Source organism: Alligator mississippiensis, chromosome 11 (assembly GCF_030867095.1).
Source record: "Alligator mississippiensis isolate rAllMis1 chromosome 11, rAllMis1, whole genome shotgun sequence".
NCBI classification, from domain to species: Eukaryota; Metazoa; Chordata; order Crocodylia; family Alligatoridae; genus Alligator; species Alligator mississippiensis.
This window is the reverse complement of record NC_081834.1, coordinates 57495906-57522394: the sequence shown is the minus strand read 5'-3', so window position 1 is coordinate 57522394 and position 26489 is coordinate 57495906. Positions and strand designations below refer to the sequence as shown.

General features: G+C 56.7%; 1 protein-coding gene and 1 long non-coding RNA gene across 2 annotated transcripts; both read right to left on the bottom strand.

Moving 5' to 3' along the window:
- Window positions 1-811: 811 nt before the first annotated feature.
- On the bottom strand, window positions 812-16011 carry LOC132243705 (mediator of DNA damage checkpoint protein 1-like). Its single transcript, XM_059714101.1, has 14 exons — window positions 15688-16011; window positions 15071-15215; window positions 8446-8529; window positions 8052-8114; window positions 7760-7828; window positions 6671-6928; window positions 6217-6308; window positions 5596-5874; window positions 5145-5213; window positions 4699-4767; window positions 3518-3700; window positions 2920-3045; window positions 1320-1430; window positions 812-1130 (listed from the first exon to the last, which is right to left on the bottom strand). Exons 1-14 carry the CDS (start codon window positions 16009-16011, stop codon window positions 897-899), a joined length of 2106 nt encoding a protein of 701 aa, XP_059570084.1. The 3' UTR covers window positions 812-896.
- A 143-nt stretch (window positions 16012-16154) lies between these two features.
- On the bottom strand, window positions 16155-17431 carry LOC132243844 (uncharacterized). Its single transcript, XR_009455423.1, has 3 exons — window positions 16926-17431; window positions 16699-16744; window positions 16155-16260 (listed from the first exon to the last, which is right to left on the bottom strand). It is a non-coding gene; the product is annotated as an uncharacterized LOC132243844 (long non-coding RNA).
- Between the last annotated feature and the right edge of the window lie 9058 nt (window positions 17432-26489).

Here is a 26489-nt window from a genome sequence, read left to right as displayed (position 1 = left end):
GAAGACTGAAAGCAACCACTCTAGCCCTGCCTTTGGGGGCTTCTCTGCTTCTCTCCCGGGTGTCTCCCCCACCCCGCTCTTGCAAGGCAGTGACCGGTATGGAGGAGCGCAAGGGTACACTCTAGCCCCTTTGGGGCGTTATCTACTCATCGGTGCCTCAGGCCAGTAACTGACCGCCGTGATGTGGAGGACCCCACATGGACGCTGTAGCCCGCTCCTCCTTGCGGCGTGCACCACGGTCCTCACTGCCGCCTCACTCGCTGCTCCACACGGGCTGCCATGGTGTGGAGGACGTGGTGTGAACACTCTTGCTCTCATTTGGCTCCACCACACCGTGCTGTGGCAGACCGCGGGCAGGAGCTGCTCTCGTCTGACGCCACCCGCCCCTCTATGCTCCCACGGTGCCTCTCGAGGTGCCACTTCTGGGCTTGGAGGCTCAAGCAGTGCCCAAGCAGGGGCCTGATGGGGAGGGGAGGACGCCAGCTCCCACCCGCAGGCAGGGGAGGGCATTAAAGGGCCACACCCCAAAATAGGGTTGGGTCAAAGGTTATGTGGGGGGGGGACACCCATGGGGGGCAGGTTCGTGCCAGGAACCCCAGCTGCTAGGGAGTCCAGGTGTCCGAGTTGTGGCTGTATTGGTCTAGAGCAACACTTCCCAACCGGTAGTACAGGTACCACTACTGGTACACAGACAACCTGTCAGCAGTACACAGTAACAGATTTATTACAATTACTTTATATGACAAAAAAATTGCTGGCAATACTTAAGGCTGTATTATTTTAAGTTGCCCTCTCACTTCACACCAACACCTTTTTTTCCTGCAAAAGTCACTTTATTGAAAAATATAGTCATCTATAGGAACAGCCCCCCCCAACCCCCCAGGGCATTAACCCTGTCAGTGCCGGCGCTTGGTGGTTCCAGAGGAGCCAGCTGCTCCCTTCCTCTTCCGGGTGGAGGGGGATGGCTTTGCCAGTGGCTGGGGTTGGTCCAGGCAGTAAGGGCCCAGCTCAGCCTCCTGCCTCAGGACCCCGGTGAGCAGGAACTCCGCCGAGGCCACAGGCAGACCCACGGCCAGGGCAGGGCGGCAGCAGGGCAGGTCGGCAGCGCATGAGAGCACCAGGCGCTTGGGCTGTGGAGGCGCCAGGTAGGGGTCAGGCAGTGCCCCTCATTCCCAACCTGCAGTCTCCACCCCCGCAGCCCTGCCAGTACCCCTCACTCCCGACTCGCATCCCCCCCATCCCCTGTCAGTACCCCTCACTCCCAACCCACAGCTCCCTGCCACCCATGATGCCTGTCACTCCCAACCTGCAACCCCCACCTTGTAGGCCCGCGGCATTCTGGGTAGGAAGAGACCCCCACTGCAGACTATTAACTCTTTCATTCGCTCAGGCTCTGGCTGGACATGGCGGGTGACGTGGATCTCATAGCCCTGGAGGGAGAGAGAGGTCAGAGGGACCAACCCGACACCATGCTAGCTGGAGGGAGGAGTGGAGCTTCTCAGATCCATGACATCTGAAAAGGGGGTGGGGCTACTTAGATCTACAACAGTGGTCACCAACCAGTGGATCAAGGCCTCTTCAAGTCTATCCCATGGTGGGGGGGGGGGAAGGGGGGTAAGCACACACATGCCCCAACCCCAGTCAGCAGATCAGTCCATGGGGGAGGGAAGCGGGGGGAGCCCAACTGAGGCCCCAGTGAGGGACGGTGCTGCAGAGGCAGGAGCAGGGGTAAATTGAGTGGGGCCCCGGCCAGGCGCGTGGTGAGAGGATGGAGCCCAGGCAGCTTGTCCAGGGGTGCAGGGGGGCTCTTGCCACTGTGCGCACGCCAGTGGAGGCCCTGAGGGGCACGTGCCCCCCTCTCTGTGTGCATTCAGCTACAGTTGCAGGCTGGGCTTTGTGCCCCGAGTCCTGCTACAGTCTGCCTGGGACTGGCCTGATGTTACACACCAAGTGGGCAGGGGATGAGGCTAAGCCTGGAGGCGGGACGCACCACGTGGCATTGGGCTGCTCCTGGGGCCAGCTGCAGCCACGCTTGGGATGCAAAGCCAAGCCTGCAACTACAGCTGCCTCCACCGCACACAGATCAGGGGGCAAGTGCCTCACCCCCAAAAACGCAGGGCAGCTCAGGCAGGAGGGAGGGGGCACGGGCCAACAGCCAAGGGGGTGCACAGCCCTGGAGGGCACAAGGGGCAGGTGCCTCTGGATCTGCACACTGGGCAGCGCTAGGAGCAGAGCTATGAGGGGGGCTGCAGGCACCGAAAAATTCACCAGAGCCTCTGCTCCCAGCACCAGCACTGCCACCCGGACCAAGCAGAGCGTGGTGCTGCTTTCCCCTCCCCAAGCAGGTGTGGCAGTGCCACGCACTGCTCAGGCTAAGCAGGACGGCAGTGCTGGGACGGGGCTACGGTGAATTTTCGGGTGTCCTTCTCCCACTGACTTGCTTGCTGGGGAGGCGCACCGCCAAATAATCATCTGCTCTCCCTCTGCCTCAATCTCCCCTCCTCCTTCCCTCCCCACAGACTTACCTGCTGGGCAGGGGTGGGGGGCGGGGTTAGATCTTGGTTTGCTTTTAAATGCCAAAAGGTGATCTTCTACTTAAAACGGCTGGAGACCACTGATCTACAGGGTCTGGAAAGGAGGCTGGGTCTAAGGCTGGCAGGGATTCCCCATCATTACCTGAAAAGGGGGCACGGCCTGACGGAGGGACAGGGCTTCTTCAGCAGGCGGAAGAGGCAATGGGGCATGAGGGGGTGGAGCCTAGGCAAGGGTGGGGTGGGGTGGGGTTGCCTAGTCAGACAGGCAAACCCTCAAAGCTGGGGCGGACCCTCTGAAGGAGATGGGAACACTTAAAAAGGGGGGAGGGGATGGAGACCCAAAGGCTGCCTGGCCAGGGGTATAAGAGGGAACTTGGGCACCCACCTGGAGCAAGGCCCCACGTCGTGCCCGCCGCAGCGACTGGGTCAAGCTGAACCCGAAGTTCTCCTCCTGCTCTGGGTCTCGAACCACGAACCCGCTGGGCTCCAGGAAGCAGTGGCTGCGCTTGCTCTGGCGAGGAAACAGGGTCATGACCAGGCCTCTCTTCTCCCTCAGCTTGACTAGGCAGTGGCCCTCCCAAGGAAAAGTCCCTCCCACTGCCCCTGCCTTGCCCAAGCGCCACCCCAAGTCTAGCTCCGCCCCCTCCTAGACTGTCCATACCACCATTCTCTAAAGCCTGCCTACTCCTGGCTGTAGCCCCGCCCACTCCAACACCCCTACCCCCCTTAGTTCTGCCCATTCCAGCCATAGCTCCACCCACCCCACCTTAGCCCTGTCCCTGCCTTAGCTCGGCTCCACCCACTCCGAGTGCCACCTGCTCTCCAACACTGCCAACCCCTACCTCAGCCCCGCCCACTCTAGCCCCACCTCCCACCTTAGCCCCACCCACTCCGAGGCCCTGCCTGCAGTCTCTCTCGGTCCCTATTTGAATAGGGGTGGGAGGTCAGGGGGCGCTGTGGGTCAGGAGTGAGGCCACTGGTACCTGGTCAAGCCAGGCAGGGGTGACGATGGGAACGCCGCGAGCAAGAGCACACAGGAATTTGAGCGTGCGGCGGACGCGGTCGGTCACCAGGTGGGTGCACTCGAAAACAGAGTCGGCCAAGGTCCCGCCCAGCGCTACCACCGCTTGCTCACCTGCCGCATCCACCACACCTGTGAACAGCACCTGTGGGACAGAGGGGCTCACACAGCCCTGGCCATGAGCCTGCCCCCAACAGGTGGTACAGTCCTCCCTTCCCCCACAGATCTGGAACATCATCATATAGTCATCGCCCCCTCCCCCCCGCAAAGTCTGGGACACCTAGCATAACTCTTCCCCCACAGCTTTGGGATAATGGTGCAGTCCTCACCCCTGGCCCCCCCCATGAGAATGGTACAGTCCTCATGCCCCCCATGTCTGGGACAGGGTGGTATAGTCTTCTCCCACCTAGGTCAGAGATGGCGAGACAGTCCTCACCAACGCTGAGGACAAGGTGGCAGAGTCTTCACACCCCCGAGGTTTGGGACAGGGTGGTATAGTCTCCAACCCCCTCAGGACATAATGGTGCAGTCACCCCTCCCCCCCCCAAAAAACAGGGTGCCAGTCATAATCTCAGATCTGCAGGAATGAGATCATCTTATCGGCCCCACCCTAGGGCAGGGTGGTACATTCCCACCCCTCAGGTGTGAAACCTTAAAATCCTTGCCCCCCACCTCCAACTGTGACAGGTGGTACAGTCCTTCCCCTCCCCACCCAAAACAGGGTGGTACAGTCCTCTCCTCCCAACCAAGTTCCAGAACAAAGTGGTACAGCCCCATCCCCACCCCCACCCCCAATCCCTCAACTCTAGGACATTATGGTAGAATCCTGCCCCCCAACCACAAGGTGCTACGTTTCTTACCCCACTCCCTTACAGCTTGGTGTAACCTCACTTACACCCCCTCCCCTACAAGGTGGGCTGGTTGGTGCAGTTCCTGTAACCCTTGACATGTGGTACAACTCATGCCCCCTCTACTGTGATTTGGTAGTCTACTGCTAATCATATTCTTAATCTCCACCCCCCAAGTAGGGGGAAGTGGTACAACCCAAGCACCTCCCCTCTTTGCAACTCAGGAGGCAACCCTACCAAGGCCTGAAAGGTGGGGGGATGACCCCATCTTATGACCCCACCCCCAGCCTCATACCCGGGGCGCGGTGGCTGCCTGCTGGCGGGTGGGGCGGTCTCGCAGGGTCTCCGGGTGATGCTCCAGCTCCTGTGAGGCAGGGGAGAGGGTAAGAACCCCTGCTCCAGAACAAGCCCCACCCACTACCTCAGAAGCCCCACCTCCTCCTTCCCATGCTCCGCCCCCAGCCTGAGACCTCACCCCTTCCACCAGTGAGTGAGGCCTCATCTCTTTTGCTCCCCACCCTGCCAACCAGGCATGACCTGGCACAGCCAAGCCCCGCCCACAGCCACTTAGGCCCCACCCACCACACCACAGGCCCCACACCCAGGCTCGAAATCCCAGTAGGGGGAAGTGGTACAATCCATGCACCTTCCCCCCTTTGCAACTCAGGAGGGAATTTTACCAAGGCCTAAAAGGTGGGGGGGGAATGACCCCATTTTATGACCCCACCCCCAGCCTCATACCCGGGGCGCGGTGGCTGCCCGCTGGCGGGTGGGGCGGTCTCGCAGGGTCTCTGGGTGATGCTCCGGCTCCTGTGGGGCAGGGGAGAGGGTAAGAACCCCTGCTCCAGAACAAGCCCCGCCCACTGCCTCAGAAGCCCCACCTCCTCCTTCCCATGCCCTGCGCCCAGCCTGAGACCTCACCCCCTCCCCCAGCAAGTGAGGCCTCATCTCTTTTGCTCCCCACCCCGCCAACCAGGCATGACCTGGCATAGCCAAGCCCTCCCACAGCCAGCTCGAAGTCCCACCACCTTCCAAGACTCAGGCGCCACCGTCATGAAGCCATGCTTACGCCCTGCCCCTTCTTGGATTCAGGCTCCACCCATGTCAGGAGACCATACAAATGAGCCAAGCTCCACCCCCCCAATTTAGACCATGCCCCTTCATGCCCTGCCCCGGCAGGCCCGAGTCACACCTTGCTTTGGCTGGCCTCTCTCTCAGCATCCTCTGGGGCCCTGGCCTTGCTCCCAGCATCCCCTGGGGCCTTGAGACCACTTGAGCCCTGGGTTCTGTGCCTCTGGGGAGGCTTTGGTGGGGTGGCCTCTGCCCGGCGCCGCTGGCTGCGTCGAAGGACAGGGGCAGTGGTGGGGGCGGGGGCAGGGGCGGGGGCAGGGCTCGGGGCAGAGCTTGAGCGCAGGCTGCGGCGCCTCCTAGCAGCCAGAGCTGCCGCCTCCTCTTCTGGGGTTGGTGGGACCTGAGACAACAAAGGGAGAGATGAGAGACCGTGGGCACAGACACCTGGGTTCTCCGCCCCCTGGCTCTGGGAGTGGAGCGAGGGTTATGAGCGAAAGCTGGGAGCCCAGATGCCTGGCTTCTTCCCCTGCTCTGGGAAGCAAGCAGGGCAGGTGGGCTAGACCTGGGGGGTGTGGGGGGGACGTGTAAAAGGGAGCCCAGACCCCTGGGTTCTCTCCATTTCCCAGAGAGGAAAGAAAAAAAAACAACTGGTTGGTGAGAGCAGGATACGCTCAGAGCCCAGATGCCTGGGGTCTTTCCAGCTCCAGGAGGCGTGTGGGGGTGGAGCTGGGGCAGCACTCACCTCAGTGCTGTCCCCAAGCTGGGGCTCTGCAAGTGAGGGGACGGCCCTGGTGCCCTCCAGCTGCAGCCTCCCTGGCTCCCCGTCCACAGGGCCTAGAAGAGGAGAACACAAGGGTCAGTCCTGCCGCCTCCCCAGCCAGGGAGCTCCCCTGCATGCACCCACCTGCCCGCCTCACAGGGTGTGGAGAACCCATGCGTCTCGGCTCCCAGCCCCCCTGGTTTAACAACCTTCAGCCCTCGCCCCCCACCCAGAGAACCCAGACATCCAGACTGCCAACCCCATAACTCCCCTCCTGGGGCTGGAGAGCCAGCCCACGTACGCGGTACATGAGCTACGCCACACCCACCCCAGGCGTGTAGGACCACCCCCCCCCCAAGGCACTCAGGACAGGAACACCCGCACAGAACCCAGGTGTCCAGGATGTGCACACATACACCCCCCCACCACTCTTCACCCTGCAGTGCTGGGCTGGGCCCGTGTGGGGTGCCACGGCCTGGTGCCACAGGCTGAGTCTCCTCCTCTGGCTTCGGGGTGGGCTCCAGTCTGGTGCCACCTGGGGGCTCCAACGTGGCCCCACTGGGTGGGTGCTGCTTTCCCCCAGGTGCCGGGGGCGGTGCTGGGGGCGGTGCCATGGGCAGGGGCTGCATCTCCTCCTCCTGGGCAATGAAGGCCTGGGTGGCCTGTTCCACGTAGAGCTCCTCGTCTGACTCCACTGGAAAATGGGAGGGAAGACAGAGAGTGGACCCAGGAGACGGGGCTCCCGGGTCCCCGTCCACATCCCTAGTGGGGCCCTATAGCCCAGGCCTGTTAGTCTGCCACTTCCCAGAATCCTTTGCAGCAGCCCCCTTTCACTGGCATCAAATCCCAGATAGCCACGATGGACCTCCCCATCTGTGGTGGTAGCAAGTCCAAGATGTCTGCCAGGAGACACCCTCACTAAGGGCTTTAAATCCAAGATGGCCACAGGGATACCTCCCCATGCTGGTGCAAAATCCAAGATGGCCACCAGAGAATTGCCACCGCAGGCATGTCTAATCCCAGACGGCTGCCAGCAAGTCCCACGCCCCGCTCTTTATTGGTGTCAAATCCAAGATGGCCACAAGGGAACCTCCCCCACTTGGTGCTAGATCCAAGATGGCCGTCAGGGAACCTTCTGCCCCCAGCAGGAGCAGCGACATCATGGAGGTGGTAGGGAGACCTGGAGCTCCGCGCCCAGGTAGTCAGTCATTAGCTCCACCCCACTCGAAGGCCCTGCCCCCCTGGGCCATAGGGTCAGGGTGGAGGCACCCCAGGGTGTGGGACTGAGGGCTTGCGCAGTAAACCTGCCCTGCAGGGGTCATTAGCTCCACCCCTTTCATGGGACCCAGCCCGGTGGTCAGTTCCACCCCCCACTTGGGCTACATCATGTGACCCTGGGGTGTTAAACCCCTCCTCCCACCCAGCACCCCATCCAGTGGGTCACTGGCTCCACCCCCAGCCAGACCCCGCCCCCACTGGGGCTAACTCCACCCCCTTGGGCGGCACCATGCAACTCCTCACTCACCTTCCCCTGCCCGGCACTGGGTCCCGAAGGAGAACCTCTGCGTGGCCTCCTCTTCCTCCAGGCCGGGGGCTGCAGGGAAGGGGGAAGGTAGGGGAATTACCCACAATCCCCCATGTTGCCCCCCCTCCACAATGTGGGGACACCAGTGGCAGGGGGAGAGAGAACCCAGGTGTCCAGGCTCCCAGCCCCCTACTCTAACCCACCGGCCTCCCAACCCTCCGAGAGAACCCAGGTGTCCAGGCTCCCAGCCTCTCCTTCCCCCCGCAACTCAGAGAGACTCCAGGTATCCTACCGGGGGCTCCAGCCTCGTTGCCCACGTAGCACTGGGTGGCCTCCAATGCCAGGTTGGGGTCATCTGCAGGGGGGAGGGGGAGTGGGGCAGAAAGAGAAAGGGTGAGAGGGAAGTCCTAGCGCTATCCCCGCATGCACTGCAGGGCAGCGTGCGCCCACCAAACCCAGGCATCAAAGCTGGTGGCAGCGGGTGCTCGACTTTGAGAACCCAGGTGTCCGGGGGTGGATGAGGGTCGGGAACCCAGGTGTCTGGTGGAGGGGCAGCCATTCAAAGGCCCTTGCGCCGGAGATGGGGGTGGAACCCAGGCCTTCAGGGGGGAGGGGGAGGGTCATTCAGGACCCTTGCCCAGGGGATAAGAGGACAGAACCGGGCAGGGCGAGGTCTTATCACTCACCTTCCGCATCAGTCTCACTGTCGTCCCCAGATGATGGCCAAGAGGATGGGCGGGGCTGGGGGGCCTCCAAATCTGTATCAGGAGCTTCAGGTGCAAGGGGCTCGAGAGCCCGGGGAGATGCTGCAGTCAGTTGGGCTGCCACCCCCACCTCTGGATTCCTGTCACCATCCTCCACATCAGTGTCACTGCCCACCTCAACAGCTGGCTGATGGCTCTGGGAACCCACAACATCTGGATCCCTGGTCCCCTTTGTGTCTGTGCATCTGCCCCCCACCAGGAGCTCCCATCCACAGGTCTTTGGTCTAGGAACATCTGGATCCTGGCCTAGGGGCTCCACATCTGCTGGCTCTGGGGCAGGGGGAGGTGTCTGCCCCCCTGATGTTGCTGCACCCCTGGAGTATTGAAGCAGAGGTGGGGAGAGAGGTTTCTGAAAGATGCCTCAGGAATTGCAAGTCTATCTTTTTCCTCTTGATGTGGTGGTCTGTAGCAGGCCCCCACCTCGCACCAAGCTCCTTTCCCCACAATCTCCATGTATCTCCATGTATCCTAACCCATACTGCCTGGACATTAGGAAGAACTTCTTCACAGTTCGAGTGGCCAAGGTCTGGAACGGGCTCCCAAGGGAGGTGGTGCTCTCCCCTACCCTGGGGGTCTTCAAGAGGAGGTTGGATATGCATCTAGCTGGGGTCATCTAGACCCAGCACTCTTTCCTGCCTATGCAGGGGGTCGGACTCGATGATCTATTGAGGTCCCTTCCGACCCTAACATCTATGAATCTATGAATCAACTTTCTCCTCCTCTGATCCCATTTTGATTAGGGTAGATGTATAATGCTCCTTTACATAGAGAGCAACCCCTCCCCCTTTCCTCCCTACTCTGTCCCTTCTGTACAACCTGTAGCCCTCAATGTGTACTGCCCAGCCATGGGTAGGGTCCCACCAGGTTTCCATTAGCCCCACTTAATCGAAGTTATTATCTGCAAGCGGTAGTGCGAGGACTTCCTGCTTGGTCCCCATGCTCCAAGCTTTAGTACAAAAGCACTTGAGCCCTCCGAATGGTGCCTTTGGTGCCCCCACCCCCTTCTGATGCCCAAAGGGCCCCTTGGTACTTACCTGCGGTGTACTGCTGCATGTCTCGTTGTTGCAGCTTCTAGACTCTCTCCATCTCCTGCCTCCACATCCCCTGTTGTACTTAGGTGTTCAAAGGGCTGGATCCACTAGTATTAAATACACACATACGAATGCCTGCATTTGCAAAAGGTCTAGAGAATTATGATTCTTTCTACCATAGATTCCCGTGGTTTGCTGGTTTCCTCCATCTCCTTTGTCCTGCTCCATGTGTCAGGCTGCTCTTAAACCTCCCTCAAAGGCATTGGGTATTGGCTGCAGCCACGGGTGGGGATGGTGACGAGGCTGTGCCAATGTACACATTATTGCAGTTGCCTAATTAGCTCTGCACTAAACTTCTCAATGTCTACAAGTGCAGTGCTATTAGGAAGGAGTAAACTAATTAACTCCACAGCAGGATAGCATTTGTAAATACAAATACTATCTTACGGTGAAGTTTTTCATTCCACAGCAACCCACATGTAGATGCCGATAGGGCTAGCTGGGGCATGAGTTTGGGGTTTCAATATGGCTGGCTAGCCCCACACTGTAGCACCCTTGTGCCCCAGCCAGCCCCTCCACAACACACTGGACTAGATTGGAGCAGCCCTTGGAGAAGCCATGCCAGCAGGGGCAGCTTCAGCCTGGCTCAACATGCTGCAGTCCCCAGTGCATGTTCAAATGGTGTGTCCAGATGCAATAAAGACTGGTGCAACATGTGCTGGAATGTATTGCTTTGACATGTAGATGTGTCCAATTATCACAAAGAAAGAGCTGTTATTTTCCCTTCCTTCTGCCTTTCAAAATAAAGGTGCATCTTATATCCCAGGGCATGGTGTTTGCAAGAAGATATGGTAAGTTCCAAGCTGGTTTCTCTGTACATGAAGGTCATTGTGCGAATAATAGCACCCCCACCCCCGTCCCCTGCCACTCACGTTGTCTCAGATTCTCTCTGCCACGTGTGGGTACCTCTCACCCAGGCAAGGGTTCGAGATGACAGGAAAGCTATAGATAGTAAAGGAATTCAGGCCTTGTCAAGAAAGGTGATTGCAACATGGGTGGAGGTTGGACCGGCTCACAGGGACAAAACCACAGCAGTGCAGGCTTTAGCATGAGCTGCAAAACCCCAATAGAGACATGCCCCAGCTGGTAACCTGTAGCAGCACTACACAATGTTTTTCTAGCTCTAGCTTAAAGCCTTCCTTCACATGTGCTCGTATCAACCCAGGTGTAGAAATGACTGACAGTGAAGTATTGGAGGCACATCAAGATGCTTAAGGTGGCTAGATTTTGTGTTATGAATCTGAAATTAGCTGCGTACATTTAACGATAATGACTACAGAACTAATGATGCAAGATCTTTGTGCTATTTTGACTATTTTTCATCCAGTTTCTTGTGTTGCTTTTTAAACTTTATATATAATCCAGCAAATTATTATTGCTAAAATCACATGTAATCTAGTGCACATTCCAGGAATTATATCCTTTTACTTTGATCTTAAATGAAATATTATAGCGCATATTAGTGCAGCATCTAGTTTCTTTTTAAATGGAAAAAAATGTGTTGTGCTCTGTATGACTATGCTGTGTGGCTGTGCTCCCCACTTTTCCTAAATCCTAGTTCCCCCCATGACCACAGTGCACATTTTCCCCAGTTAAAGACAAACTAGAAGCTTTACTAATATGCTAGGGGCCAGCGCTACAGCATTCACTCTAAGATCAAAGCAAAAACGCATACAATTAGTGGGATGTATATTTATTTGCTATATTATATATAAAGGTTAAAAACCACAACAAGCTAGGCAAGAGTCAAAAAATATAGTGTCACTAGTCTTGTAATCACTGTAATTAAATGTGCGTCTCATTCAGATTCACAAAACAAAAGCTAGCCTTCTTGTGTGTGTCGGCAGTGCCTCCAATACTTCAGTCAATTATTTCCACACCTGAGTTCATCTGAACACCCAGGAGTGCAGGTTTTTAGCTAGAGATGAAAATATGCTGCAGGTTTTTAGATAAATGGGTAATTAAACAGTTAACTGTGTGGTACCTGTAATGTATAGAGGGGACCACAGTGTCCAAAAGCCTTGCTAAAGTCAAGGCCTATCACATCTATGACTCTCCCCACATCCAGAGCCTGTCACCTTATCATGGAAGGAATCACGTTGGTCAAGCATGATTTGCCCTTGGGGAATCCATGCCGGCTACCTGCGATCACCTTGTTATCCTCTTTACACTCCCTACCCTGCTCTCCTAAATATCATTCCCATTTACACTTACCTGGCACCAACTGAGATTCAGTTAATTACAATATTTTACAATTTCCCATCGTTTCACAGTAAGTTAGCTACTTGTTGGCGGAAATTAGCATAAGTATCAAATGTGCTCTCAATTCAAGTCTCTCTCCTCCCTCTTCAAACAAATGAATCCATCAAATACTTGACCGTTACTTTCCTGAAGAATGAATGCCTTGAACCTAAAGCTGGTCTAAATCAATCCCAACCATGCAGGCAGTCCAACAGAAGATATCCCCCATGGAAATCCCTGCCCCTTAACAGTGATCTGCCTAATCCATTGACCAAGTATTTCATGTGGTGGTCCAGCACCCCCTTGTGTCCCTTCAGCTAAAGCACTTTCACCAGCAGATATCAGAGCACTGAAAAACCCCATGTCCCACTTCAAATTCAGGGTTATTGATGCTACCAGGTGAAGGACAGACCCTTATCCGCCCCTTCTTGCTAGAGTAGACCTACACACACACACAACTCGCCCCTGACCCCCACATCCCCCCAGCACTGTTATTTTCACCCCAGATCCGCGATGGCAGGAGATGGTGAAAAAGATTTCCATAAATCTAGAAGAGATACATTAGTCCGGTTCTGATACACAGAGTGCGGCATTTCCTGGGTCACTCACTCTTGAAGAAAGAGGTCCTCTGATCTTCAAAATGGCTAAAGAGCTGTGAAATAGGAGAAGAAATTGAAGTTGCAGAGAACAAATTTCCCCCTAAGAAAGGTTAGTTTCATCAGTCAGGAGCATTAAGGAGAGAGAAACGTTAGCACCTTACACCTGTGAAGTGAAGAACAATGGGCCATTGATTCCTTCAGTAATAAAGCAAGGTAGAGTTGCACCTTTATAAACTAATTAAATAAGACAAATATGCACAGAGAGCATAAGCTTTCCAAATATATATACAGACAGACAGACAGACAGAGCACAAGCCTCTTTCGATCTTATTTCGTCTAGAACCTGCCGTCTGACTGACTTCAGGCTCTCATGGCTCGGCACCTCTTCCCTTTCTCTGCACCCTTCATGATTTCACAGAAATGAGCACCCACGAAAGCAGGGAATCCCCTGTCTGACCTCATCCATGGGGAAATGGGCGCAAGAAAAACACCTGGAGCACATTCATCAAGAACAACCTTTACTAAGAGAGACAGAGAAAAATATCACATCCGAAATATATGGAAGGACACATCGTTATCAATCCACTACCGACAGGTCAGGGCACAGTGCTGGAGCCCTGTCATGCTGGAGGTCTGGAACTCGTAGCCACGAAGGTGTTGTAGGATGTCCCCACGTTGAAGAGGGTGAAAGGCAGATGCCAAATGCACTCTCTCTCAGTGCTGTTCCCATGGGAAGGACCTAGAGATGGTGGAATTGCAGGGGGGGATGGGAAGTATACCACCGTTTCCCAATGCCAACTGTGGGGAGTCAGTGGGTGCCCATTTGTGATGCAGATGGGAAAAGATAACAGTGCCCTAGAAGAAGACGACCAGGAGGGTGACCACCTGCCCGAGCCCAGGGAGAAGGTGGATTCCTGGGTGTCCCTCCCAGCAGGCAGGTGGGGACTGGGAGGTGCCAATGGGGTGCCACCTTGGAGGCCTGATGGCGCAAGGGAGGCTTTGTTCCGTGGATCCCGGGACAGCCGGGCCCTCGTGGTGAGGCAGAGCTTGGAGAAGGTGCGCTGGAGGCACCTCAGGAAGCGGCGGCACAAAGGGACCTTTTCTCTGGGCACCGATGGGGTCCTGCTCTGGCGTTTCTTTTCTTTAGTGGCCAGGAGAGAAGTGGCTCCGTCCATCTGCTGGGGGGGGAAATGCGTGGTGCTGGTGCTGACAGAGACAGTTTGGGGTCGTTGGTGGGAAGTTCTCCTCAGCCTCCTGTCCTGCCTCTTGCTCCCTCTCTCCAGGGGCTTCTGGTCCAGATTGGAAGGACCCAAGGGGTCCCCTGGAGATGAGCGCTGAGGCTCTTCAAGGGGTCCCTGGAAGCCACCAGGGCCCAAAGAGCCACCTGGCTTCCTCTGCTGCTTCTTGCTACACATTTGATAGACCCCATCCGGGGCTTGGGATGTGCAGAGCCAGACGTTTGTGGCATTGTCCAGGCCCTGCTCAGATGTCCCTGCCTTCGCCTGACCCTTCACCCCTTCCATGTCCCCCAGGAGCCCCCTGTGGGCGGCCCCTCCTGAGCTGGCCCGCCAGGGGCATCTAGCCTGTAGCTCAGGCTCATCTTGTGGGCGCGGACCTGGCCTTGAGCCTGGACATCCAGCTGGGTGGAGAAGGCAGCTGGCACAGGGGCCTGGTGGGGGCAAATGGCACTGACACCCTGGGGGCACTGCTTCTTCAGCAGGTCAGCAACAAACTGGAGCTGCAGGTCATGAGCGCTGAGGGAGGTCAGGATGGAGCCCAGGAGCTGTGCCAGGTCAGGGGGCTCTACGTGGTCTGGCCTGGGTGCGGGCCTGGCTGCCCCCACAGGGCACTTCTTGGTCCCTCCCTCCTTCCACGGCCAAAGGCCTGGCCCTGCACCCCGTGCCCTCTCCCTGGGGAGCCTGTTGGTGTCTCCGGGGGTGCCAGCTAGGCTTTTTCTTGCCACAGCCCTCGAGCTGGTAGCATGGGTTGCTTTTCCCTGCTGGGGCTGGCTGGAGCCAGGGGGTCTCCCCTGACTGAGTCCCATCCCGCTTTCCCCACCAGGCTTGTGGATTGGCTCTGGGAGCAGCACAGAGGCTGGTCGGTGCCTCCACGCAGGCATGGAGGTCTGAGATAACGGGACATCGGTCCCCGGGGATATCTCTGAGCCTGGGGGCAGCTGGGAGACCAGTTGATCCCGTTCCCAGCTGGTCTCAAGGCTGCGCTGCTGGAGGCCCCTTTCTGCACCGGCCACGGAGCTTGTTGAGGCCTTGGGGCTTCTTGCCATGACCCTTGTGATCTTCTGGAGCAGCCCCTGAAGCTCCTTCAGGCTGCAGCTGGCACCAAGCTGCCCAGAGTCTCCTGGCCAGACCGCACGGGCTGGCTTTCCCTCCAGGCCACAGACGAAGGGGAGGTCAGGCGCCTGCCCACCAGTCTGATGCAGCTCTCGGCTCCCAGCTGCCACTGGCTGCCCGCTGGGTGCCCCCCTCTGCCCTCTGGGGTGCCAGGCAGGGGGCAGCTGGCTGCCTTTCCTGCACTGCTCCAGGCTCCACTGCTCCCTTCCTCCATGGCGGCCTCTCACCGGGGTGGGAAGGAGGCATCTGATGCTGCTTGTTGCACCTTCGTTGGTGGTGCGCCACGGGTGGGACAGGTCCTTCTTTCCTGGATCAGTCTCTGCCCCTGGGAGCATTTGGCAAGAGGCCGGGCCTGGCTCCTCAGTTACCTCCTGCAGCTGCTTCCCCATGAGGTGCCGCTCCAACACCTCCTGGGAAGCACAACCATCCTCAGATGGGTCTGGGATCTTGGTGCTGGCTTCCCCTGGCAACACGGTGGTGTCTGCAGGATCCTGCTTGCCCGCAGGCTCTGGGGCCAGGAGGTGCAGCTTCCCCTGCAGGCTGGTGCACCCCAGTGGCCTGCAGGGGTTCGGGGGGGGGGTGGCGGTGCTCTGGGCCCTTCTCTGGCTCAGCCGCGCTGCAAGGCTTCCCCCAAGGATGGGTCTGGGCGGCTGAGGGAGTCTCTTTCCCACACAGAGCCATCCCCTGGGACCCGCGGGCCAGTAGAGGCTGTGTCTCCGGGCTCCCGTGCTAGAAAGAAGGCTGCAGACTGGCGTCAGCATGGGGCGTGGGCTGGCTCAGGGCAGCCTCAGGGAGGCTCATGAGCCTCGGGGCCCAGCAGGGCAAGGGCTGGGGGAGGCAGACACAGGGCTCCTGGCTGTCCAATCCCAGAGGCCTCGCGGCCTTATCCTGTGGGTCGGATCCAGGCTCCTCTGTCTTCACGGCTTCGGCCTCCTCACACTGTGGCGCCTCCTCAGGCAAGGCGGGCAGCGGGCGCCAGACCCGCAGGGCTGCGCGGGAATCCCGAGGGGTGCGGGAGATGCTCTTCCAGAGCCGGCGTCTCTCAGCGTACGTGGGACGGGGGCACCGGAGTGGCACTGGGGGGATCAGACGGGCCAGTGACTTGGCATCCGGGTTAGGGAGGCCCAGCTGGCGCTGCAGCTCCAGGCACCAGATGTGGAAGTCCAGATGTTGGGCAACCGCTGGCTCCAGCACTGGCACAGGCATGGGCTGACTCTGACACCCATCTGCCTGTCCTGGTGGGGACTTAGGGGGTGCCAGGCTGGGCTGGGGAGAGCCACGCCATCTTCCTGCAAAAGCACAAAGGTCTCCCTTAGGCAGGCCAACAGCAACGGCCCCACGAAGGCATCCCCCACGGCAGCATGGCTGGGAGGTTGCATGAAGGCAGTGTCAGGGTCCTCCATTTCCTCAGGCTCCTCAGAGATCCAGGATGGTGCAGGACGTGCAGGTCTGGGCCTGTGGCACAGAGGAGATGGGGGGCAGAGAGGAGATGGGGGGCAGAGCACGTCCCCTCCACCCCACCCCACATGGTCCAGACCCTGGGGGATGTGGGGCAGGGCCGTGTCCTCCCAAGACCGCAGAAAACATGGCTTCCAGGTCCCCTCTGGGAACAGGCCCCCTCAGAGACCCCGCATCTTCCCCACTCAGCTCTTACGGGTTCAGATCTCTCATCAGGTGCTAGGTCATGTGCTGGAGCCTCCTTTCCACTAGCTGCAGTGTGCGCTCGAGGCTGAGCCTGTGCCCAGGCATGGGGCATCTGCAGGACAAAGAGGAGGGCATCTCCTATGGCTGCATTGCCCCCTCCCCTCCTCCCTTTCCTGAGCCAGCCCCATCCCTGGCAGAAAGGGGTCTCTCAGGCCCCGGGAGGCTGCAGGGGCACGGGGTGGTGCTTACTGTGTGCACTGGCATGGTGGTGTCTCCTCCACGTGTCCCCAAGCTGCTGTAAGGGAGAGAGGAAGGAGCTGGCGTGGGCCTGGGGAGACTCTGCCCCTCCCCAGCCGGCACCCCCAGCCTGTGAGCGGGGCCCTGGCTGCTCCTCCGTGGCTCCCATGGGCTGGGAGGAGGCAGGGGGCCGTGCTCTTTCCTGCCCCTGCCCCAGGCCAGGGCCCAAGGCTACTCACCTCCCAGCTTGGCTCTTCCCAGTATCTTCCTTTGCCTCCAACGAATGCTCTGCACACACAGAGAGCAGCGGGCTAGAGGGTAGCTCCCTGGACCCCGCAGGGCCGGAGAACTGGTGCCCGCCCGGCAGGTCCCACCATCCCCACGGGGACCCTGAGCAGAGGGACAAGACCCTCTAGCCAGGAGCCTGTCGTCCCAGCAGGAGCATTAGCACAGCCCTGTCACCATCCCCGGCCTCAGTTGCAGCCGACACCCAACGCCTCTGAAAACAGTTTTTGTTTTGTTTAGTTCAGGTTTTATTAAAAGAAATGTTTCATGTCCCAAGCCAAACCAGCCGAATCGAGTCTAAATTCATGAGTCGGTCCAAACCATAAGTGGCCCTACAACTGGCAAACATCCTCCACCCCCGCCAGGGGCTTCAGATATTGCCAAAGTCTTTTGGCGGGCATCCTACGTGCAGGCCCGAGTCCAGAGACTTGGTGTTAAGATGCCCCCAAGTTTCGCCTGCCCTCAGTCATACGGCCGCAGATGCAAGCTAGGGAGGAGCCTCCCATTTCCATAAAAGTGGGCTTGAAGCCCCAACACCGAGGCGGCTGTGAGCGGGGCCCCGGCTGCTCCTCCGTGGCTCCCATGGGCTGGGAGGAGGCAGGGGGCCGTGCTCTTTCCTGCCCCAGGCCAGGGCCCGAGGCTACTCACCTCCCAGCTTGGCTCTTCCCAGTATCTGCCTCGGCCTCTGATGAACGCTCTGCGCACACTCTCGAGCTGTAACGCAGCACATGAGACAGCGGGAGCACAAGCGTAACACACATCCTGACTCCCCTGTTTGATTTCACTCCTCTCCAGGGCTGAGTGGGAATCCAGGAGCCTGGCTCCCAGCCGAACCTCAGCCCCAGGCAGCACTGCCAGGTTTCACAGGGCAGAGCAATAACCTCTTGGGGGATTCTCCTTACCAGCGATGGTCCCCACCACGGGGATCAGCATGGTCCACAGGGCAACGTTCCTGCAGTGTCTGTGATTCTCTGCATCTTCCTCATGCTGCCTCAGCCACTCTCTGCTTCTTTCCAGGTGCTCCCGTGCTGTCTGCAGGGCCTCTCGGGATGTCTCGAGAGTCTCCTCAGCGGCGTTGAGCCTGTATCGGAGACTCTGGAGGTTCTTCTCTTTCTCCTGTTTTGCCGTCCTGACCTTCATCTTTTCCGCCCCTAGCTTCAAACACTCGGCATTGACCTCCTCTAGCTTCGCTTGTTCAAGAGCTTCTGCCTCTTGTAGCTCACGGGAGGCTCTCTGAAGGTGTTCCCGCAGCCTCTGGTAGGCACTGGGCATTTGCATGCACCAAAGCTGTGGGTGATGCCTTATGCTGTGCTGCACCAAAAGTCGTCTCTTAATCGCCACCCAGACCCCCATTCCCCATTCCAAGACCTAGCCCCCACCCTGCCTCTCCTCATGCCAGCAGTTTAGGCCAGCCTCAATGCCCAGTGTCTTCCCACAGTGAGCCAGCCAGGGGACTGGACACCTAGGGAAGGGATGGTCTCTCCGTCACTGGAGGTGTCACAAAAGAGGCTGGCCAGACGCTGCTCATGGATCATCAAGGTGCTGCAAGGCCTGGCGGGTGTGGGGAAGATCAGCAGCTGGAACCCAAGGTCCCCCCTCCCATGGACCATGAGGAGACGAGAAGAGCTGAGCAGCCTGGAGCAGCAGGGTTTTGGAGACGACCTTGCTCAGCTGCAGCAGGAGGGAGCAGAGCTCCACAGCCAACTTGCTTGTGACACAAGATTCAAGTCATCCCGAGAAGTTCAAGGATGGGGTGGAGCCCTGGCCGTCCTATCCCAGGGACCACGTGCGGGGCTGGCCTTGTCCCCAGGCTGCCAGGCAGAGCAGAGGGTGGTCAGGGTTTTTCCAGGCGTTGATGGATGCCACGTGGGGTCTGAAAGGGAATTTCCCTGCTCCTGTTGCTACAGGGCTTGGGGCGGGGGGCCTGATTTACACCTTCCTCAGCAGCACCGTGTGTTGGCAGCAGCCTGGGCTGGGGCTGGGAATGGGGCTGTGCCAGTGCCAGTGCCCCTGCTGGCTCTCATACCTGGGGGTCCCAGCCAGAGGGTACTGTCTCCTCCTCGATCCCTGCCTTTCCCTCCCGCCCCCATCAGCATACACTGGGATGGGGGGAGCTTTGCTGTGGCTGGGTGCAGGGCACTAAGCCTGGATCTCTCCCATGTGTTTAGCTTGCAGCACAACAGGATGGTGAATGGCCAGCCCTCACTCTCCTGCCTCTCCTGGGGCATTGCCCCTTGGGACCTTGGGGCACTGGGCCGGATGGGTGTGTGACAGGGCTGTTGTGTGGTGTCAGCACGAGCTCAGACAAGGACATGTCTTGGCTGGTCTAGAGAGAGACAACGCTGTCTCTGGGGAGTGGCTGGCCTCACTGGGACATCTGCAGGGCTTCTGGGGACCTGTGCAGCTAGGACCTGTGCAGCTCTGCCAGGCCTCTCTGAGGCACAGGGGACAATAGCCATAAGGGTTATCTCTGCTGATCCTACTGCTGACCCCAAGTCTCTCACTCCTTTTCTGGACAAGGGGATCACCATTGGGGTTAGGTCACAAATGCTGTGGTTAGTGGCTCCTGTCTCTGGTTGACAGGGGCCATCAACCTCATCTCTGCTGCTTCCTGGCAAAGACAAGAGCAAAATGCATTCCCCTTCTCTGCAAGCAGTGCCTGTCTTTTCCTTTCAGTGCCAGAGGTCCTAGAGCAAGCCTCCAGCTGGCGTGTAACTCAATGGCCAGTGTGTGAACCTCAAGGCCACATAAGCTCCAGCGCTAAGGATGACAGAAGCAAGGGTTAAAGGGGCACTGGGCTGGAGCTGGAGGTAGTGTGGGGATGGGAGCCAGAAAAGTGGGCCCTAGGGATTGAAAATGTCAGGCCTAGGGGGATGAGAAGATCTAAAGACTCAGGGTGGTACAGGCACTGGGCTCCCTGAGCTTGCTTGTGGGCAGTTCAGGGCTGCAAAACCCTGAGGCTGTACAAGCAGCACAGGCGAGAGCAGTGGCCCCTGGCCATGCCAAGCAACAGAAGGGAGCCTGCTGTGAGAAGCAGTTGGCAGGGGTGGATCCAGAGGGGTGTGGTGGCACAGCTGCTCCTTGTATTGGATCGGAGCCCACAGGCCTGGGCATTTGCCAGGTCTGTGTGCGGTTGTACAAGGCATCATGTGGGGCGCTGCATCTTGATCCTATGTGGAAGAGACAGGGGTGGCGGATGCCTGTCCGTGTGTGTGCACGTGTGGGCACTGGGTTTATTTCTTCCTGCCTCTGTGTCTGTGTGTGTTTGTCTAATTTATGTGTGTTTGGGCCTGAGTGTGTGCCTGGTTTATGCCCCTATGTGTGTATATTTGTCTGCAGTTCATGTGTGCATGCATGTGTATGTGTATGTATGTGTGTGTACATATGCTCCTGATTTATGCCTGCCTGAGTGTGCGTGTATCTGGTTTATTCCTCTGCATGAATGTGAGGGTGCGTACCCCAGATGGCTGGGTTGAAAGAGAGAGAGAGAGAGAGAGAGAATGTGCTGGGTTTATTTCTGCTTGCCTCAGCGTATTTGTAGCAAACCAGCTGGCAAAGACTTTCAATAGACTGCACCTGTCAGGCTGGAGGAGTCAGTAGGCCTGCAGGGAACCAGAGCCAGCTGCTGACAATCAAGCTAATTGCAGGCCTGGAGGACTGAGCCAACTATGGAAGATGAGGGGCTGGGGAAAGGTAGTTAAAAGGCTCCCTGGTAGAGGAATTGGGGAGATGAAAGGACAAGACAAAGGAGCAGAGACCTGGAAGTCAGTAAAGGAAAACAGCAGAAAAAGGCCAAGGGTTGCCAGGCTAGCGCGTCTGGAAAGAGACTTCTTGGGTGTGGGAAGAGAACCAGGACTGCAAAGCTGGAGGCGGCGGTGCCACAGCGAGGAGCTCACCCCCCAGGGCACAGGAGCAGGATAGCAGCGTGGGAGAAAAGCGGCAGACAGCCAGACGCACCTTCTTGGGGGCTGGGAGCTACCCCATCAAGGGCTGTGAGTGAGCCCTGTGGGCTGTGTGAGTGTTGGGGTAGGGAGTGGGGTTCATGCTGGTGTCTGAGAGGCTGGTGGGCCCAGAATATGAACAACTCTATTGTTAAGGGACTGCCTGAGCTAATTAGCCCCAAACCTACTATAGCATGTGTGTCTGTTGGTCTAGTGCATGTATGCACGTGTGACAGATGTCTGCCTGAATGTCTGTGCATTCCTGCCTCTATGTGCCTGTTTGTGTGTAGTTCATGTCTCCCTGTGTGCTTGTATGCATGCACTTGTGTGTGTAAACACACTTCTTCCTGCCTGAATGTGTGTGTGAGCTGGCCGAAGTCATCGCAGAGCCCTTGACAAAATTCTCTCAAAACTTGTGGCATTCTGGAGAGGTCCCTGAGGATTGGAAGAGGGCCAATGTGGTGCCCATCTTCAAGAAGGGGAAGAGGGAGGACCTGCATAACTATAGGCCAATTAGTCTAACTTCTGTCCCAGGGAAAATCCTGGAAAAATTCATCAAGGAGTCTATCTGCGATAAGCTTGCAGAAGGTAAGATTCTGAACGACAGCCAGCATCGCTTCATCACAGGCAGGTCTTGTCTTACCAACCTTATCTCCTTCTATGACCAGGTTACTCACCGCCTGGATAAGAGAGAAGAGGTTGACATCGTATACCTAGACTTCCAAAAAGCCTTTGATTTGGTATCTCACAATATTCTTGTGAGAAAATTGGAGGATTGTGGGCTTAACTCCGAAACAGTCAAGTGGGTACGAAGCTGGATGCAGGGGAGGATCCAAACAGTCCTAACAAATGGATCTGTGTTGCCCCGGCAAGAAGTGGGCAGCGGTGTCCCACAAGGGTCGGTGCTCAGTCCAGTGCTTTCCAACATCTTTTATCAATGATTTGGATGTGGGAGTGAAGAGCTCACTGGCCAGGTTTGCAGATGACACCAAGTTATGGGGAAGCGTGGTCACGCTTCAAGATAGACTGCAGATCTAGACAGGCTGACAAGTTGCGCAAGTCGAAATCAGCTGAAGTTCAACACTGAGAAATGTAAGTGCTCCACCTGGGGATGAACAGCCCCCAACACACCTGCAGGCTTGGTGGCACTACAAGTGAAAGGGACCTGGGGGTAATAATAGACCACAGTATGAATACAAGCTGGTACTGCGACACTGTAGTCAGCAGGGCAAATAATACTCTGGCATGCATCAATCGATGCATCTCCAGCAAAACCAAGGAGGTGATTTTGACTTGACACGCGCCAGATCAATCCTCGGGGATCTCAATATCGTGCTGTTAGGCAGGAGGGCGTGACACAAAATTATATGCACACGCACAGTTCAATGGCTGTGTGTGTGAACACTTCGGGTTATTCAGGGGCACTTGGTTACTCGGGGGCCGATCATCTTCCAAGATCCCTTCCGGCCTTACAATATATAAGCTTCTGTGAGGGCATGGGCCCCGGACACCCGGATTCTAAATGTGTGTGTCCACCTGATTCATGTCTGCCTCTGTATATGTGTGCTTGCACACATGGGCACCGACTTTTATTTTGGGGGGGGAGGGGGCTAAGATGATGGACACGTACCTCCTTCTCCCAGTCCCCAGGATGTGGGGAAAGGGGTAGGTGTGTGGGGAAGGGGGCTATGGCCACAGGTGATGTGGGAAGGGGCACAAGCAATGCAGCATGAGGCTGGGGGGCATATATGCCCTGAGATTTCTGTGCCTACAGTGTGGCACAGGGCTGGACAAACTTGGGGCAGGACCCACCTCTGCAGCCCAGTGGACAAGAGCCAGCGCAGGAGGGAGCACTGCACCACCAAGGTGAAGCACCCGCTGCCTGCCCGGCAGCAACTGGGGCACACCTCTGCTACTGCCATGTCTTATCAGGTGGCACAGCGCTCCGTCCCGCATGTGGTCCCACCCTCTGGGCTGCAGACTGCATGGAGCTGGTCTGGCCTCGCTGCAGCCCCTGCCCCACTGTGACTGCAGAAATCTTGGCAGGGCCTGTGCTCCCCTGCCATGTCACCTGTGACACCCCCTCCCCCAGACTTACCTGGAGGGAGCTCCTCGCCACTCACATGCACATGGATTTCCCTGCCTCCTGTCGCTGTCCCCACAGCCCCGAGCAGATCTTTCCTTTAAAGGAGAAATATTGCATTACTTTCTTCTGGTTCAGGCCCCGACAGCCCCCTTCCTGAGGGGATCCGGGGCCCTTAGGGTCCCTACATACTTGGCACCTACATTTGCACATGCCTGTATTTTTCATGTGTGGGCTTGGTTTATTTCTGCCTGCCTGCCTGCCTGCGTGTGTGTGTGTGTGTGTGTGTATGTCTCCATGTGTCTGTGTTACTTTCTCCTTATCTCCATCTGTGTATGCAGTGTTTGTTTGTGCCTGTGTGTCCCTCTGTGCCATGTTTGTTTCTGCCTCTGTATTCCATGTGTGTGTGTGTTTCAACCTGTGTGCACACTGTACTTTGTTTCTGCCTGTGTGTGCATGTGTGCCATGTTTTCTCTTTCCCCCGTCTGCTGTGTTTCTTTCTGCCTGCCTGTCTGTGTGCACGCACCATATTTGTTTCTGCCTGTCTCTGCTGTGTTGCTCTCTGTGCCATATTCTTCTTTTGCCTGTGCCATGGATGGTGTGTGTGTGTGTGCGTGCGTGCACACTTGCTGGGTTTTTTTCTGCCTTCCCTTCTCTGTCCCATGTCTTTTGCCTATCTTAGAAAGAGCGAGTGTGTGCACATGCTGTTTTGTTTTTGCCTGTGTACTGTGTTTCTTTCTGCCTGTCCATATATGTGTTGCCATGCTTGTTTCTCCATGTCTGTGTGTGCACGTCATGTTTGATTCTGCATGTGTGGGCTGTGGGTGTTTTGGGGTTTTTTTTTTTACTTGCCTGCCCGTCTCTGTGTGGATGCATGTATGTGTGGGGGGGTGTTAAAGTCTGCCCGTGTATGTACCATGCTCATTTCCACCTTTCTGTGCTGCATTTTGTTTGTGTGTGTGAGTGCTCATTGGAGGTGTTTTGTTTTGTTGTTGTTTTTTTTTTTCTGTCTTCCTCCATTTCTCTGTGCGCCATGTTTTGTTTCTGCCGGTCTTGTGACTGTGCTGTTGTCCTCATCGGGCTTTATTGAGGTGTTGTTAGTGTTGAGGAACTGTGGTGCTGACAAGAAACCCTTTTCCTCCATCTCCACACCAAGCATTCCTCTATCCCAACCCACCAGGTGGTAATACTCTTAACACAATTGCCCTCTGTATGTCCTGACCAATTATTTTAATCTCATAAAAAGCTTTCACCCTCTCTGCCAGCTGTGTTGGGGGTTCTCTGGGGAGTCTTGTGGATGGTTGCAGGACTGCCAGATCCATGGGTATCTGCAAATGTTTTTGGGCTAGACTTTCAAACATTTTAGAAATGCTATCCTCATATCCCACATGGTAAATATCAAGGGAGCCTTGAAACAACAGAGGGCCCTCCTGTAATATGGTACCTGCTACTTGCAGTAATTGAACTCTTCCTTCCAGCATCCCCTCTCTGCCAGTGGGATGCAGGAGACAGGGCAAGACCACCCTATGGTCTGACCCAGTACATGACAGTCCTTATGTTCACCCCTCACCTCCCTACAAGTTCCCAGTTCGCTTATCAGTCCCGCAATGAATACTCACCAGGTGGGTGTTTGCAAGCCTGCCCCACTTATCAACTCACAGCAACAAAGTCCTTGCCACAGATCCGGACGGAGCTGCAATCGTCCGGCTGAATAAGCAATCTGTCTTCCAATGGGCCGGACACCCCGGCACTCGCCGCTTCAACAAGAAATTCTTGGCAAATCTCTCTCTCATCGCCTGCGCCTCTCTGCAGGGCTGCTTGCTGTCTCTGGCGTCTAAGGCCTCGGCTCCTCTTCCCCTTCTAGGGAAGCTCTGATCACACCGACAGTCCTTTATACAATGTTTCCACCCAGCTGTTATGAATCTCCGGTTACATAGTAGTTTCATAGTCTCATAGTAGCTAGGGTCAGGAGGGACCTGAACAGATCGTCTCGCCTGACCCCCTGCCACAGGCAGGAATGAATGCTGGGTTCACAAGACCCCAGACAGGTGATCATCCAACTTCCTCTTGAATTTGCCCAAGGTAGCCACAACATTACTGTTTGCGTCTTGCAGGGGCCCTACATTGCCTGGTGCCCTCTTCTTGCTCCCAACGTACTTGAAAAAGGACTTTTTGTTGTCTTTAATCCTGGACGCCAGCCTGAGCTCCATCTCTGCCTTGGCCTTCCTAATAGCCCTCCTACCCTCCCGGGCCGAGGAGGAGTACTCCCCCTTGGTGATAGCTCCTCCCTTCCACTGGTTGTACACCCCCTTTTGGTCATCAGGCATTGCTGGATGCCCTTGCTGAGCCGTGGGGGTTTCTGAGCACTCTTACCCCCTTGCTTCTCTCAGGGACTGCTATCCTTTGGGCCTGGAGGATCACCCCCTTAAGGTATGACCATCCCTCGTGGACTCCCATCTCCTCTACCTTCTGGGCCCTCAGTGCCTTCCCCACTAGACTCCTAAGCTCATTGAAGTTGGCCCTCCTAAGCTCGTTGAGGTCGTCTACTGCCAGCCGGGAAGGCTTAATTGGCAATTAAGTCTTTTTGTTATCTCAGACTGATTGAACACCTCCCCGCTGTCAGCAAGTAATGGATACTTCACCAAAGTCTGTGGTGGGCATTTAGTGACCTGGATGGGTGAACAGTCAATATGTCGCCCAGGTCCATGGGTTGAACAGAAAGTTCTCCACAAATGGGTGCTTTGCCTGGATGTTCCCGTAACAGGAAGAGTGTCTCCCTGTTACATACCTCCCCCTTTAGTTAGAATATCGTCTTCACCATGTTCGTCCAATGTCTTTTCTTTAATATCCTCCGTCTCCCTTCCGGCTTCGTACCACCGCTTGTCTCCATTGGATGTGGAGCGGGACAGGAAATCAGCTACCACGTTCCGTTTCCTGGCTCGGTACTCAACTGAAAAATGAAAAGGTTGTATGGCGAGAGCCCATCGCAGTATTCTCGCATTATCGGTCTTGGCTGCCTGTAGCCGTCTTAGAGGAGCATGGTCTGCAATCAACACAAATTTCCGACCAAGTAAATAATATCTAAACAGTTAAATGCCCCACCTGATTGCGAGGCATTCCCGTTCTGTGGTGGAATACTTGGTCTCTGCCTTCGTCAGCTTTTTACTGCCATATGCTACAGGCTGTTCCTTGCCCTGCCATTTTTTAAATAACACAGCACCTACAGCACACTCTGATGCATCTGTTTGCAGGAAAAAGGGTCCCTGAAATGGGGGTGTGTACAAGACAGGTGCACTGCAAAGCGCTTGCTTGGTTCTTTCAAAAGCCTTTATGGCCGTTCCTGAGCAATCTAACCGCTGTGGCTTACCTCTTGTCAGATCTGTTAGTGGGGCCACCACTTCTGAAAAATGTTGGATGAGCCTTCTGGAGTAGTTTGTGACCCCCAAGAACGATCCCAGTTGTCTTGAAGTGCTGGGTAACTGGTAAGTTCTCGT

What these genes read in the sequence shown, in the direction of transcription:
- LOC132243705 (XM_059714101.1), bottom strand. Translation starts at nt 16,011, where the DNA reads ATGCCTGTGCCAGTGCTGGAGCCAGCGGTTGCCCAACATCTGGACTTC. An exon ending in CCAGTGCCGGGCAGGGGAAG is followed by an intron (nt 6,929 to 7,759) that starts GTGAGTGAGGAG and finishes CCCATTTTCCAG; the next exon opens with TGGAGTCAGACGAGGAGCTC. An exon ending in GAGAGGCCAGCCAAAGCAAG is followed by an intron (nt 5,214 to 5,595) that starts GTGTGACTCGGG and finishes CCTGCCCCACAG; the next exon opens with GAGCCGGAGCATCACCCAGA.